The 16711-nt window shown below is 42.4% G+C and overlaps 1 protein-coding gene across 2 annotated transcripts in view; it reads left to right on the top strand.

Moving 5' to 3' along the window:
• The window catches only part of Mmgt1 (membrane magnesium transporter 1), a 52430-nt gene extending 41751 nt beyond the window's left edge, over nt 1-10679 (top strand). For both annotated transcript variants that reach the window (XM_076918795.1, XM_034485560.2), the window contains 4 exons: nt 7288-7444; nt 9197-9535; nt 9932-10025; nt 10424-10679. In XM_076918795.1, coding sequence (XP_076774910.1) covers nt 7288-7444; nt 9197-9535; nt 9932-10025; nt 10424-10508 — 675 coding nt within the window. In that variant the 3' untranslated portion in view covers nt 10509-10679. The remainder of the gene's footprint in view (nt 1-7287; nt 7445-9196; nt 9536-9931; nt 10026-10423) is intronic.
• Nucleotides 10680-16711: the final 6032 nt, after the last annotated feature.

Below are 16711 nucleotides of genomic sequence, written 5' to 3'. Positions count from 1 at the left end.
CCTTTCCATTGTTTGTCCATCCTTGCTCCAGTCCTATCTCAGTTACTTTACTTTGTGTGAAAACTCCCATCCAGTAGTGCAGGTCTCTTGATTTTGTTGTTTTACTTAAAGACGATTTGGATAGTCTAAAATTCATATCTATAATCATTTTATTATCAGGTTGCCATTTTTCAAAAAAAAAATTAGCATAACTTAGTTTTGAAGGACATTGTCATCCTTCTGGGAGGAATTGCTGCTCGGAAGGTGGTTTCTGACTTCTTGCTGTTTGTCTTTAAGACAGGTGTCACTGGGCGGCTAGGCTACAATAGAACTCATTTGTAGACACAGCTAGCCTTAAATTCCCAAAGATTCGCTTGCCACTGGGGCATGCGCTGTCACACCTACCTATGCTTCTGAGCAAGACATCCAGTCCCAGAGACACTGTTCTTACCTGTTTGTCACTGTCTCCAAGTTCTCTAAATGCTGCTTTCTACGGACTGTGTTGGCACAGCATATGTCTCGGTGTGAAGGCTTAGGACATGCTTCGTTGCTACTTTAAAGTTTATTTACCAGTTATCTGTGCTTACTATACAGAAATACAAGTACCTTGTGATTCTTGTCCCTTAGTCCAGAAACTTGGTTATTATCACTTAATAACTGCATTGATTTTTGTATTTGTTAAGATTTATAGTGTGTGTGTGTGTGTGTGTCTGTGTGTCTATGTATGCATACTACTTGTGTGCAGACACCCACAGAAGCCTGAAGAAGTCAGATGCCCTGGAGCTGGAGTTATAAACAGTTGTAAGCAACCTAGCATGGGTCCTCTGTGAGAGCAGCAAATATTCTTAACCATTGAGCCATTGCTTTAGCCCTGGTTTTATACATTGTTTCAACATTTTTAATTATGAGTTTTTGTGTGTGTATCAGTGGGTGGGTGGGTTAGTGTGTGTATATAATAAGTGCAGTTACCCATAGAGGCCAGAGAATTCCTGGAGCTGGAGTTATCCATAGTTATGAACAGCCTAATGTAGGTGCTGGGAATTGAACTTGGTTCCTCTGGAAGAACAGTGTATGCTCTTTACTGTGGAGGGGTCTCTTCAGCCTCTGGCTTTATACAGTTATAAATGCTCTCTGCATACAGAAATGTCACATGTAAGTAATGACTCTTCCTCTTGCCCCTCTTTACTCTTTGTGCTTTCCCATTTCTCTGGTCTGTCACAGTATCAGGATGCTTAACATTTTATTGGGGAGAATTTCACTTGTCCTTGCCTTGTTTGAAGATTTGGGGAGAAAATGCTTGCTATTTTTTAAGTGAATTTTGATATTGTCATAGAGTAGGGTTATTTTTTGTTTTGTAGACAGGCTGTGATATTTATTTATTTGGTATTGGGGGGGGGGGCGTAAGATGACCTCTCTATGTAATCCTGGCTGTCTTGGGACTCACTCTGTAGATGAGGCTAGCCTCAAACTCACAGAGAGCCTCCTAAGTGCTGGGATTAAAGGCAGGCACAACCACACCGTGTCTGCATTTTATTATTTGTTAATTGTTAAGTTGGCCTGCATTGTGATGGTGGGTGTCACCAAGATCACATCTCTCATGTATTTTTGCATTTGACTCTAGCTCTCCTGGCTGCCCCCTCCTCTACCCCTCTTTCCCCCTCTGCTACTGCACTTCCTCCACCAAATAGGCCTGCTGCCACTTCCTGCTGTGTATACCTAGACCCAGATCTAGATTGTCATAGGAGAGAATACACAGGCTACTTTGTCCTTTGCAGAAGCACTTCAATGGGTTCCTGCTGTTGTCTTGTGTCCCCAGTGGCTGATCCTTTGAGATCACCAGGAGGATCTGAACTTTAAGGCATCTTTAAAATGTCTTGTACAAGCAGCCTTGTCTTGACCATGCCATGCTCATGGTTTCCACCCACCCTTGGTTTTTCCTTGATCATCATTTCTTTGTTTGTCTCAGGGCTAGCAAAATGGCTAGAGGGTAAAGGTACTTACTGCCAAGCCTTGTGACCTCATTTGAATCCCTGGAACCCACCTGGTGGGACCTACAAGCTGTCCTCTGACCTTTGTGCTTGCAGCTTGGCCCGTGTTCTCTCTCTCTCTCTCTCTCTCTCTCTCTCTCTCTCTCTCTCTCTCTCTCTCTCTCACACACACACACACACACACACACACACACAAAGAAATGTTTAAAAAGGTATTTGTGTTTTAGGAGAGATTGTTGCACAGTTTAGTTTTCTTCTAATGAACTTGTATCAGTTTCTGTTGGCTTCACAAAATGAGTTACAAACTTTTCTATCTTTCTTTCTTGTTTTATGAAATAATTTGTGTAACGTAATTTTTTTTCACCCAAATGTTTAGATGAACCCTTACCAGAAGCCTTATGGATACAAAGGTTTCAATTTTTGTCCCGATGAATCTTACTGAATACAAAAACATTCGGATTTGCTGTTCCATGAGAATTTTATTACATTTTCTTTTATCTCGGTTTTCAAACCTAAGTGAAGTTTTTCATAATATTTTGCTCCTCCCACTTACCACGTCTGGTCCTGTGGTTATATAGTCTTTCATTGTATTTGCTTTGCTTTTGAGTCTGGGTGTCATTCTGTAGCCCAGACAGGCTTCAAACTTGCAGCAGTCCTTCACTCGGTTCTGAGTTACACTCCTCTTCCACCACGCCAGCTTGTGACCTGTTGCTTCATTCTGGTAATTGTTTTTTTTTTTTTTTTTTTTTTTTTTTTTTGCCTTGCACAGCTTTGCAGCTGGATTCAACACCAGCTGCCATTTCTTTCTTTCTTTTTTTTTCCTGCCTTAGTGAGATCATTTTTGAAAAGTCACTGTCTCTATCTTTATCTTAAGGTGTTACTCCTCTTTGCCTGGAGCAATCTTGGTGTTTCAGGTCAGAGTTTAACCCATTCTGAGTTTCAGCCTTCCATTTCTCGTTTTAAGTAGATCTCCATGTAGATACTCAGCTTCTCAAACACCCCTTGGTGAAGAAGCTTCCATCTCTTCACTGCATGTATCTTGGCACTTTTATTGAGAAATAGTTGAATTTATTGGTCTTGACTTTTTGGTCCTCTCTTCTATTTCATTATGTCTTTCTCACCCCTTTTTCTCTCTGTCTTAGTATCTTTTTCTCTCCTCCTCCACCTTACCTCCCCTCCTGTCTCTCCCCCAACCCCAGGGTGCCAACACAGGCTGTTTTTGTCACTATGATTCTGTAGTAAACTTGGGATGTAAGGGTTAGGATGTAAGCCTCTAGCATGGCCTTGTTAGGATAGCTATGATTACTGTTTGGTGTTCTTTGGGCTTCCATCTCAATTTTTATAGTTCTTTTAGTTTTATGGAGATTATTACTGAAAGTCTGTTGGAGGTTGCATTGAATCTGTACAACATAGTGTGGTAACTTTACCAACATGATTTCTGCCCACTGACCCATGGACATGAGAAGGCTTTCCATCTTCTAGAATTTTCTTAAATTTCTTTTTTCAATCTTTTATAATTTTCATGGTAGAGCTTTGTTAAGCTTGGGGAGGTTTATTCCCAAGTATCAACAGAGGCCATTGATTATATAATAATATTAGATTATATAATTAACATTATATCATATAATATATAATATATAGTAGATCCATTGGTTGAATTATACTTTGAGACACAATCTCTCCTGAAAATAGAAGTAAGCATCTTTTTATAAAAAAAAAAATTTATTTATTTTATGTGAGTACACTGTAGCTATCTTCAGACACACCAGAAGAGGGCATCAGATCCCATTACAGATGGTTGTGAGCCACTATGTGGGTGCTGGGAATTGAACTCAGGACCTCTGAAAGAGCAGTCAGTGCTCCAGCAAGTTTTTTTTTAATATAATAAGACTTATTTTGTGACATAAAATGTGATATATTTTGGAGAAGTTTCCATGGGCTGATGATAAAAATGTGTATTCATGGCTACTGGATAGAATATTTGGTTCAGTTTTCCTTTGAATTTTGTTGATTTCTTTGTCTGGATGGTCTATCAACTACTGAGAATGTGGTATAGATGACAGCCACTGTTCTTGTACCTGGACCTCCCTGATCCTTCATGCCCAGTACTTCTTCATCTATGAAATTAATTGCACCAATGTGGGAATAGCTTTTACAGAAAACACTTCTTGCCTTGAGAAACTGAATTTTTCCTAGAGCTTGCAACCACGTTAATAATACATCTTATTATAATAGATTATAATATACTACATATATAAACTGCTCTTTTAGTGTGAACTTAGTCTGTTTAATTTGACTTTAAGAAAGCAATGAAACCAACATTATATGCCCTGGATTTCCAATGTAATCAGCTTTTACTACCTAAGCTAAATGCATAGCTTTAATATTAAACTATGTATGGTTCCATTCCCCCCCCCAAAAAAATGGGTAACGTATGTGTGTATGCTGTGGGAGTCATATACTGAAAGCAGCTAACATGTTAAAAGCAACCTTATATGAAAACTTTCCTATAAATGTTGGAAGTGGCATGTGGCTATAGGTTGATAACATCTCTATGCAGTTTTGAGTGCTATTATGGGTCAGTAAAGTAACTTCTTCCATTGCAAAACTTAAAGATTTCTGTAGAAAAGAATTACTCATTCCTTTCCAATCCCATATTTTGTGTGCTATTAATTACAGAGTGAAGCTCTTTGTTAGGAAGAGTCAAACGTCATACACACAGCGGACAGGCAACAGTCAGGCCATAGATCGGAAAGTACAGCGAAATGAAAGACCCAAGGAGAGAAGTGGTGAACTCAAATTTGGGGTCTCTTGTTTAATTCCTTAGTGCAATGTTGATACACCTCAACATTTGCTGTATTTACAATTGTTTCATTGTTTTGAAAAATTGTTCTGTTTATTAAGGTACAGTCACCTTCTTTATCTCTTTTTACAATTTTCATCTTGAAGTCAGCTTTTTTTTTCCAGGTGTCCTTGCTTCCTCTTAGATTCTGCTTGTCTGGGAATGCAAAATATTCCTTACTTTGCCTTTTCATCTTTTAATCTTTGACAATGAGATAAGTGTCTTGGAGACCAGACACAGTTGAATTTTGTTTTTGTTTTGTTTTGCTTTAGGATTTTTCAATTCTGATATTTTTGGTGATTGCATATTTTTAGGCGGGTGCATGCCTGTGTTTGTGGAGGCCAGAGAATGACGTCAGGTGTCTTCCCCTAGTGCCTTCTACACTAGTTTTAAGGCAGTCTCTCAGTGAACATGGACCTCACTGTTCAGGCTAGACCTGCTGGTCATATTGCCTCAGGGATAGTCCTGCCTCTGCCACTCCGACTTCTGACGCTGGAGTTACAGACGACTGCAACTGCGCAGGACACTTCCTAGGTCCTGGAGATAGAAACAAGTCGTTTGTGCTTGTTGAGCAGACATTTTGCACAACGAGCCATCTCCTCAGCCCCCAGACGGCATATTTTCTGGAGAGTTAACGTTTATATTTAGAGTCGTCATCTCAAGGTACGTACTGATTTCCTCCCTGTTCATTTTAAAGCTTTGTGGATTTACTGAGATAAAAACGTTTGCCCCTTTTTCAAATTTCTGTTTGTCTTTCTAGTCTTAGAGTGACTCTTTTCTTCCCCAGGCTCTCACAATGCTGTGGCCCTTCATCTTCTGTGTGTAGTAGTCCTCCTTAGTGCCTTCCTCATGATGAACTGTTTTAGTTCAAGCTTATCATGAAAAGATTTTATCTACTGGACATAGTCATCTTGGTCGGCAGTGGTGGACTTTCAAGGTTTAAAACAGATCAGTCTTTGGTCCTCATCGCTTCTGCAAAGAAGTCTCTTGATATTCTGATGGGTGTGCCTCTGGATGTAACTTGGAGCTGCAGTCACGTGGCATCCAGTACTTTTCTTTTGTTCTGCTCCTTCCACATTAGAGCCTTATGATGACACGGAGACGTGCTTGACTTTATGTGCTTAGACTGAAATCTTGGTTCCTTCTTTTAAGCTAAAAGTTCATAGGATTGATCTCTCTCTCTCTCTCTCTCTCTCTCTCTCTCTCTCTCTCTCTCTCTCCCTCTTGCTATGTGAAAGTAATAATTCCTTAATCTTGTCTTTAATTCCTGAAATCTTTTGCTATGCTTGGTCCAGATGCTTTCTGTTCATTGTTTTGTGTGATGTATTGACCTTTGCATTTCCAAGGTTCCTGTTAGGCTCTGTCTCCCCACAATCTCTAGTTCAATTGCTTTTAGCCCCCATCTACTTCATGAATTCATTCCTTTCCTTTGTTCTCCGGTTTCTTACTTGTCCCTTTTGAAGCTTGGGGATAATTTATTTTTGTATTTTTTATTGGCTATTTTATGTATTTATATTTCAATTGTTTCCCCTTTCCAGGTCTTCCCTTCAGAAACCCCCTCTTCCACCTTCCTCCCCCTCCCCCTGCCTCTATGAGGGTGCTCCCCCATCCACCCACTCCTGCCTTCCTGCCCTGGCATTCCCCTACACTAGGGCATTGAACCTCCCAGGCCCAAGGGTCTCTCCTCCTACTAATGTCCAACAAAGCCATCTTCTGCCACATACACAGCCAGAGCCACGGGTCCCTCCATGTGTACTCATTGGTTGGTGGTTTAGTCCCTGGGAACTCCGGAGGTCTGGCCATATGGCTCTGTTGCTCCCCCCACGGGGCTGCAAACCCCTCAGCTCCTTCTGTCCCTTCTCCAACTCCTCCATTGGGGACCCCGTGCTCAGACCATTGGTTGGCTGTGAGCATCCGCCTCTGTATTTATCAGGGTCTGACAAGGCCTCTCAGGAGATAGCCATACCAGTCTCCTGTCAGCAAGCACTTCCTGGTATCCACAATAGCGTCAAGGTTTGGTGACTATATATGGGATGGATCCCCAGGTGGGGCAGGCTCTGGATGGCCCCTCCTTCAGTCTCTGTTCCACACTTTGCCTCCATATTTCCTCTTGTGAGTATTTTGTTCCTTGGGGATAATTTTTTAAACTATATCATTGAATTCTTTATCATTTCAAACATTTTGGTATTTTAGATTCGGCCACATCTGCTTTTTCACAATTCTTGGATTTCTGGTTTCCTGACTCTTCTCATGGTGGAGTCAACTGGAGGAAACTTCTTACCCCATTTTACAGGAGAAGCTTTTATGTTCATTTTGCTTTGTTCTACATAGCCCTGGATATACTGGAACTCACTCTGTAGACCAGGCTGGCCTCAAACTCACAGAGATCCGCCTGTCTCTGCCTCCCAGTAGCTGGGATGAAAGACGTGCGCCACCGTGACTAGGAAATAGTATTGTATTTGCATAACTGTCTTCTAGGCTAACAAACCTGACAAGCAGGAGCATCCTACCATGCTGAAACAGAAAATGAGGCCTGTTGGAGAAGGAGAGGCCATGGGTCCACCTAAGAAAAGTTACACTCTGGACATGGTGCCAAATAAATCTCTTGAAGCTTCTGCTGAGGCGAAGGGAGAAGGTAAATACATCATTGTTGGGTGGACAGACACTGACTGCTTACAAGTTAAAGAAAACACAGGCGAACTGACGAAAGCCTTAGGAGTTGCTGCGGGGAGAGCAACAGGTTCAAACCAGCTCCTTGCAGCTAGCGTAGGCCAGGCTCTCAGAGGAGGTAGCCCTCTTTGACCCTGCTCTGCTTCTCCTTCACCTATCCTCTCCTTTCCTCTGCGTTAGAATGCCGTGTGGATTCCTCGCTTCTGTGTCATCAACCCTGAAAAAACTGTGCAGGCCAGGTCTGCTCTGACACTGAAATGCCCTTCTCTGCAGCTGTGTGTGTAGTGTGGTGTGTGGTGTCTGTAGTGTGTGTGTGGTGTGTGGTATGGTGTGTGGTGTGTGTGTGTGTGTGTGTGTGATGTGTGTGTGGTGTGTGTGGTATGTGTGGTGTATGTTGTGTGTATGGTGTGTGGTATGTGTGTAGTATATGTTGTGGGTGTAGTGTGTGTGCTGTGTATGTGTGGTGTGTGTGTGGTTTGTGTTGTGTTGTGTGTGCGTGTGGTGTGTGGTGTGTGTGTGGTTTGTGTTGTGTGTATGTGTGGTGTGTGTGTGGTTTGTGTTGTATGTATGTGGTATATGTATGTTGTGTGTGTTGTTTGTATGGTATGTTTGTGGTATATGTTGTGTGTGGTATGCGTGTTGTGTGGTGTGTGTGGGGTATGTGTGTTGTGTGTGTGTTGTGTGTGTTCTGTGTTGTGTGTGTTTGGTGTGTGTTGTATGTGTGTGTGGTATGTGTTGTGTGTGATGTGTGTGGTGTGTATGTGGTATGTGTGGTATGTGTTGAGTGTGTGTGTTTTGTGTGTGGTATGTGTTGTGTGTGTTGTGTGTGGTGTGTGTGTGTGTGGTGTGGTATGTGGTGTGTGTGGTATGTGTATGTTGTGTGTGGTGTGTGTGTTGTATGTGTGTTGTGTGGTATGTGTCGTGTGTATGTGGTGTGTGTGTAGTTTGTGTTGTGTTGTGTGTGTTGTGTGTGTGTTGTGTGGTATGTGTGTGGTGTGTGTGGTCTGTGTGGTATGTGTCGTGTGTATGTGGTGTGTGTGTAGTTTGTGTTGTGTGTGGTGTATGTGTGGTGTGTGTGGTGTGTTTGTGGTATATGTTGTGTGTGTTATGTGGTGTATGGTGTATGTTGTGTGTGTGTTGTGTGTGTGGTATGTGTTGTGTGTGTGGTATGTGATTCCTTTCTGATATCTCCATGACATCATAATTCCAAAGGGGCAGGGGCAGGGCAGTTCCTGGCTTCCATGTTTTCTGTTCATCCTCAGCATCTGGCAGATGCTGGGCACAACAGAACATGAGTAAATGACACAAAAGTGTCAAAGGGAGAGGGAAAAGAATTCACCTTGGAACAAAAGTGAAAGAGGAGTAGAGTGTCCTATAGGTGCGTGTTTTTAGTGAAGGTGTGCTCCTTACATGTGGATATTGTGTGACACCTTCAGCTTCTAGACTTGTAAAGTCTATCCAGATGACACTATCTATCTATGTTGTTTTTTCTTGGTCCTGTTCAACCAGTTTGTACATATGGTCATGGAGCAACAAGGTAGGAGGTGTTGGTTTTGCATGCTGTGTCCTGGGGTCAGTTTGTCATGGTTGAGATTTCTCTCTGGTGTCCTCTCCTCAGGCTCTGAAATAATTTTAGACCTCAAGGAGCACAAGAGTGCCCATGTGAAGCCATAGAGCTCACCCATGTCACCACTCAGCTTGCTACTTTGCTTTCCAGGCACTATTGTCAGCCAGAAGGCCCAGGTGGGGATGATGCAGGATGATCCTGGAGTCTACGCACAAAACTGTGCCCCAAACCAGCTTACACCTGTGGCAGGAGATGCTATTCTCCCTAGTCCACAAGACTCTCTCCCTGAAGACTCTCTTCATCGCAAGGATGGTGACAATGACACAGTTGCAGGGGGAAGTGTTAGCAGTGACAGCTCTGCAAGTGCTGCCAAGCCTCCAGCAACGTCTTCATCAGAAGCTCGGCCCTATGTGTCCTCACTGAGACCAAATTTGACCAATTATGAAATAAAACGTGCCCTGATGACAGAAATCCGACGCTTTGGACGAAGTAAGTGCTCAGACTGGTTAGAAACAGAAGCAAGGCAGGTATATCCCCTGTTGTATGATTACTGCCGAGAGAGAGAGAGAGAGAGAGAGAGAGAGAGAGAGAGAGAGAGAGAGAGAGAGAGAGAGAGCCTTTGCCACCAGCAAGGTTTTCTATATAATTTAGCACAGTCACTTTTTACTCAGACTAAAACATCTCAGCAGACCCATCTTCATCTGTAATGTTACCTGATTACTACTCGTAAGAATCGTATTAGTATCTGCATAGACATTTAGAACACATACCCATCCATTGACATCCTTGACCAGAACACATATTACCGAGGGATACGTAGATTCTCCCACAGCCACTTCTATTTTGTTTGTAAGAAATACTGAAGTATTCTTATATTCGCTTCAGAATATGGAAGGCTTTTCAAGATCCTTGAAGAAGTGCAAGGACCTCTGGAAGTCAGGATCCAGTTTGTCGAGTTCTCCATCAAGGAGGCGGCAAGGTGGGTGCACCGGGGGGGGGGGGGCTGCACACCTTCAAGCTGTTGGGTCACTGCAGTGGTTGAGTGAGGGGTGGGGCGGCACCTGCCTTGAGTCTCTCAGTCCCTGGCCCTCACCTTATAGTGAAGGCTGGGGATGTGGACGGCTAGGTTGAAGTCACCTGTGTTTGACACTTCCTTCCAGGCCCACTCAATGCTCCTTTGTCACTGTAATACTGACTCTTAGCAGACACACTTCATATTGGCTAGAGTACCTGGTGTACCTGGGATGCACTTACTATTCCCACAGATGTGCTGAACCCATTCTTTGCATCACATTGCACTTCCTATAACACAGGTTCTTTGGGCATCTTTTTTTTTTTTTTTTTTTTTTTTTTACATACGTGTATGTTTATTTTCAGGTTTAAAAGACGCCATCTAATACAGTATCTTGAGAAGATACTGGAAAAATTAAAGTCAGAAAGATCTCTCAACAACGATGAGTGATCTACACCCAAGAGTGTGATTCTGCTATTACAGTGGTCAGCAAGATTCAGCAAATAGTTTAGAGTGACTACAATGTAGTAGGAGGATGCTGAGACCTCCTAGTGTGTGTAAGCTAGAATAATTACCCCTGAGAAAACTGTCTTAAACTACTCAATAAATAACAAGCTTTTACCCTATGTGTTTTATTTGAAAACATAACTTCTTACTGATTTCTTGATATTTTCCCTCTGTGCTGGCTGCTGTTATGGTCTCCTTAGGGGAAAATCGTGACTGAAGAGGGCAACAGTGGACCCACATACAAACAATAAATAAATCTTAAAAATAAAATCCATGGCAACCCGGTATTTTGCAGCAGGTCACAAATGTCATCCATGGTGTTTAGAACTGTTGTCTTTCCAAAGCATTGCCCTGTTTATTTTTAGTTTGCCTTGTTGAGGTCGGACTCGCTGTGGCTAGCCTGGAACTCACTGTGTGGAACTCACAGAGATCTGTGCACCTCTGCTTCCTGAGTGTTGGGATTAAAGGTGTGTGTGCTGCTGCCACAGTTGGTATGCCCACCGTCTCTGTCCAGAGATAGCCCTTCAACAGGTCATGGCGCTTGGCTTAGTGAGCTGTCTTGTGTGTTTTTACTTAACCATCTGGGCTGAGCCATTCCATGTCCTGACTGACTTAGGCTGCTCCAAATACCCATCACCTCTAATGACAAAGCACAACAGTATTAGGAAGGACTCTACCTTTCACACTGTCCTCCTTAGCCTATGTAGTGCATCCCAGTGTCATTTGATAAGCAAGTACGCCACTCCAGAAATTAACGAATCCTCTCGCATATGGTGGTTGGTTGAAAAAGTTGCAGTCTCTGTCCTGATGAGTATTTCACTTCCACTTCAATACCAACAGATTAATTTTAGGATCTCCTTGCAAAGGTAATCTAGTAGTGTCCAAATTGTCATGATAGGAAACATGAGTTGGAGTTGGATCCTACTGATCCAAATCACAGACAGCGCTCCAAACTAGAAACACAGGCAACTCTCCATAGTTTGTTGCTTTAAGCTGTTGCGTCAGAGTGAATAGTTATGCAGCAGTGAAGAAACGGATATAGGTGCTGCCTACAGGTTTTAGTGATTAAAGTCACACATGATTTCATTTAACTTATTTGTTTTCTTGTTTTCCTTATCAATTGGACACAGGGAACTATTCCTGAAGCCACAGATGCTAGACAAGAAAAACTCCTTTATTTTTCTGGGCCAAACTAGCAGATTCTTGCTCAACATTGTAGCACCCAACCCTGAGGTAAATTTTGTCTCTAGTGTGTCATGCGTAACTTGTTGCTATGTCCCCTCTCTAATGTTTTTTTTTAAGCCAAGATGAAGGTATTTGTTCATCTTACAAGCACTATTTTTGACATGCCTTAGATTATGATATCACTGAAGTGCCATTCATTTCAAGGGCCCTGGTTTTGTTCAGAAATGATTTCTCATGTTCTGTGCTGCCAGGGTATCTGTATTGGTTTCCATTTCCTATTCAGTGACAACAGTGCCACCAGTGCAAAGGAATGATACAATGTGGTGGTAACCAAGATCCCTGAGGACTACTTTAGAATATAAGCCTGAGCTAAGAAATGACTAGGAAATGGAGAGACGGCTGCGCAAACATAAATGTCTCAGTTCAGATCCCCAGAACCAACACAAAAAGCCAGGCATGATAGCTCACACCAATAAGGCCAGTGCTACAACGGTGGAAGCAGAACTACCCCTGGGGCTTTCTGGGTAGGTACTCCTGCTGAACTGGGCAGCTCCGAGTTCACTGAGAGATGCTGTCTCAAAGGATTAGCTGGAAAGTAATTGAGGAAGACACACATGCACACATATATGAGCGCGTACGTACATACTTCACACACATAAGTGATGTCACATTGGCCTTTCAAGCTCATCCTTTTGATAGTCAGGCGCCCAAGAACACAAGGATTATAAAAACAAGGAAACCTCATATACAATCACATTGGTCCCCGGAATAATCATCTGATTACAATTTTTACCATTGCTGTCATTCTCCGAGATGCACGGTGTGGTGTGACAATCAACAACCTGCATTCTTAATTGTCAATGATGCCACAAATCATCACAGTCCCTCTATGAATGGAGTGTCACTTTTTACTTTGCTATTACTATAGATATGTATTACTAGTGGCTTCAGTTTGTCCTTTCATACTAAAATAGACCTTTCCCCATGGGTCAGAGAACCAACGTATGATATTTGCCATTCGCTAAATAAGTCTATTCTAATGATAACTTTCTGAATTTCAGGCTACTAATAACTAAAGGGTGAGTTCGGGAGCCAATCAGAGATGTAGGTAAAGCTGAATTGATCATATCAATTCTCCTCTGACCCATGAGCTACAGTGACATTTTGCTTCTCTGTAAATGAAGGTTACTTCAGGGATGGTATCAAATAATCTCAGAATTCTGATGACATACTATGGTAACTTTGCTTCCATCTTACCCCACCATGGGGGTGTCCAGATTCAGTATGATTTCTGAGTGTATCTGTCACAGTTCTGTACTAGATTAGCAAGGGGGTTGCCCCTGTCTTACAGTTTTAGAGACTTATCAAGTCCAAGGTCAGGAGCTCACATTTGTGTCATAGCGTGTCAGAAGGCAGCATCTGGCTAAAGGGATTAAACGATGGCCAACCTCTCTCTATTTTATTTTAGGTCACTATATTGAAACAGACTCTCATGATGTGGCCATGGCTGGCCTGGTACTCATTATGTGAACCAGACTAGCCTTGAACTCACAATGATCTCCCTAAGTGCTAGGACTAAAGGTGTGTGCCATCCCACCCAGCCAACCTCACTTTTCAAACAATCCTGTTCTGGTGATTACTAACTTATTCTAACAATGACAATCTATCCATGACGGGAGATCCCTCATGATATAATCACATCTTAGAAGCACTGAATCTCTGGTCTGGAGACATTTCTCATTTGTACAAGGCCTGCAGCTCTATCTTCAGCACCACAAAAAAAGTTGTCAAGTCCTACCTCTCACCTCTTGTTGCATTACGAAGTGAAATTCAAGGGACACATTCAAACTCTAGCATCTTCTTGGTATGTGTTGGAGTCATCCAGTCTGCTAAGTAAAAGGTCTTGGCTTTGGGGGTTCATGACTGAGTGGATACTATGGCAGACCATCTTTTTGAGTATTGTGTTTATTAAGAGAATTACTAATGCCATGGACATACAGACAACTGGTAGCAGAGCCAGGGCCTGAGCAATGATCAGTCCCAACACCATAGGTAGGCAGACAGCCTGGTGGGAGTTCTAATGAGAGCTTAGGCCTACAAGGTAGAGTGGGGTCCCCCTTTTTGAGATCTCAGAGGAGACTGTAAGGGTCCTCAGTATGAATCTACAGACAGGCTGTCTCTGATTCCTGACACCCAGAATATGTCTTGATTCTATTTCCCTGGAGAATCATATAGAATCAAATAGACTCATATCTCTTGATTGTATTTCTCTAGAGAAACCAGAACGGTCCACCCACCTTAACAGTTTATCATTACATCAGAAACTGATCACTGAACCATTTGGCAAAGGCTGGGGCAACAGTGAACAGAGTAATCATTTTACAGTGTAGCATGCATGGTTCTTCCTCTGGAGCAAAGCCACAGAAGCTTCTGGCAAACAGAACAGTCACTAGAGAGGTGCCTGGGCTCTCCTTGGGAGATCATTTACAAAGTCATGTCCTCAGGGCCTGCTGAGGTGGCCAAACAGTTCTTTGCAGTCAATTAATTCACTGTAACACTGCAGTCTCATTTCAGCTTCAGATGTCTTTTTGTGAGTAGGCCAAGACCTGAGATTTGTCCTTAATTTAGAATAAATAACCTTTGGGCAATATTTCAGGCCACTATCTGAACAGGCTGCAAGAAGCTCCCTTAACCTCTGAAACAAAACCACTGATATTATACCACTTGGGTACAAGCCCTCATCAATGTTTAGTCTTGCTCAACACCACGTTCCTTCTACCTTCCTACACCACCCTTAAAAATCTATCTATACCTGACAGACCTTCTGTAGTCCCACCTAAACACAAAGAGGGACATCCTGGAGCTCATATGAGCTGAAACTCCTCAGGAGCCATTTTGGGGACTAATGAGAGAACAGGGGTTATGCTGCCATTTCTAACAAGGATCAGCAGAGCTCTGCAAGATTTCTAGTTTCTGTGGGACAGATACAGAGTCTTCAGATAATGAGGTGACCTCTTCAGACAAGAATCAAAACTGCATTTGTGCCCGTGAGACACTAGAATACTTAGGAGTTAAGAGACTGAGCTTCAGCAGAGTTTGGGTATGCATGTTCCATTCCAATATTTGAAACAGTGGTTCTCAACCTTCCTAGGGCTGTGATCCTTTAATACAGTTTTTCATGTTGTAGCGACCTCAAAACATAAAACTGTTTTCATGGCTCCTTTATAACTGTAATTTTATGGCTCTGTTATGAATCATAATGTAAATATTTGTAGAGACAGAGGGTTGTTAAAGAGGTCATGATCCACAGGTTGAGAACCACTCGTTTGAAGAATTTTTTCCCATAGACCAGCTTTATTTTTTATTTATTTTGAATTAATTTTTATAATTCTGTCTTTTAAAGATTTATTTATTTACTTTATGTATATGAGTTCATTGTAGCCATCTTCAGACACCAGAAGAGGTAATCAAATCCCATTACAGGTGGTTGTGAGCCACCATGTGGTTGCTGGGAATTTAACTCAGGACCTTTGGAAGAGCAATCAGTGCACTTAAACCTCTGAGCCATCTCTCCAGTCCCCTCTAATCCCCCTTTTAAAAAAACAAGGTCTCACAGTGTATCCTTGGCTGTCCTGGAATCTACTATGTAGACTAAGCTAGCCTTGAACTCAAAGATCTGCTTGCCTCTACCTCCTGAATTCTGGGATTAAAGGCATGTGCCATCATACCAAGCCTTAAATGTATTATTCTTGATGTCCAATACAATTGTGTTTTGGCCTTTACTCTGCCTTAACGCTTTGCCTCAACGCTTTTGGGGCTAAGTACTCTGGTCAAGAGAGAGAGTGGGGCTCTTGGGGCAAGAGACGCAAAGAATGGAGACAAGACAGGGTGTGATTCAGTCTCTGATCTCAAGTCTCAAGTCTCTAGTCTCTTTTATTGAAGGGAATTCTGAGGTATTTATATGCTTTTGCCACGTGCCTTGTAGGCGCGTGGATACCACGTGCCTTGCAGGTGTGGATATGACGTAAGCCTTACAGGCGTCTATAGCGTGGATAGCACGTGCACCGTGTGCCTTGCAGGCTTGGATACCACGTGTGCCTTGCAGGCATGTATGGCGTGGATAGCACGTGGACAGCACGTGAACTGCAATGCCTTGCAGGCATGGATACCACGTGTGCCTTGCAGCTGGGAGCAGTAAACAGCAAAACAAAATATGTGGGATATCAGAGTGTGCTTCAGCTGTTGTAGGCCATTGAAAACCAAATCTCTTATCAGGGTATATGGTTCCAGATGGCTGCAAAGATGATCTAGCCGCTTTCTGCTAAAAGTCGGCTCCCAACACAATTGTATTTATTTATTATCATAAATACAATGCAACTGTATGAATATATGTACCGATTTGGAAAATATTAAGTGAAGATATCTATGACCTTACATTCTTGAGGGGGCATGGTAAGAACATTTAAAATCTACTCTCAAAGATAGACATAGTTATGGTGACTGTAACACCAGAGCTCAGGAAACAAGCAGGAGGTCTTCTGTTTGAGCCAGTCTGTGCTGTATACTCCAATTCTGTCTCCAAAACACAAAACCAGAAACTATATGCTCAGTAATTTTCAGGTGTGTATAATGTTGTTATTACAATGTCTTATCACTAGGTTACATATTGGAACTCTTGTCTATATTCCTCCTAGCTAACCACCTTTGTATGGCGTGACTAGCATCCATCCACTAACTTCTGCCCCTTGGTCTTTACAACCACCACTCTCTTTTCTCTGTTTCTATGAGTTAAATGCTACTTTGTAGTTAGAATCCACCTGGCTATTAGGTCCGGCAATACTTGTTACCATTTAGCACAACAACCCTTGTGTTCGACCATATTGTGGCAAATAACAAACTTTTCTTTTCTTTCTTTCTTTCTTCCTTTCTTCCTTTTGTTTTTTTTTTTTGGGGGGGGGGGA

Source organism: Arvicanthis niloticus, chromosome X (genome assembly GCF_011762505.2).
Source record: "Arvicanthis niloticus isolate mArvNil1 chromosome X, mArvNil1.pat.X, whole genome shotgun sequence".
Lineage (NCBI taxonomy): Eukaryota > Metazoa > Chordata > Mammalia > Rodentia > Muridae > Arvicanthis > Arvicanthis niloticus.
This window is presented reverse-complemented; position numbering and strand designations above follow the sequence as displayed.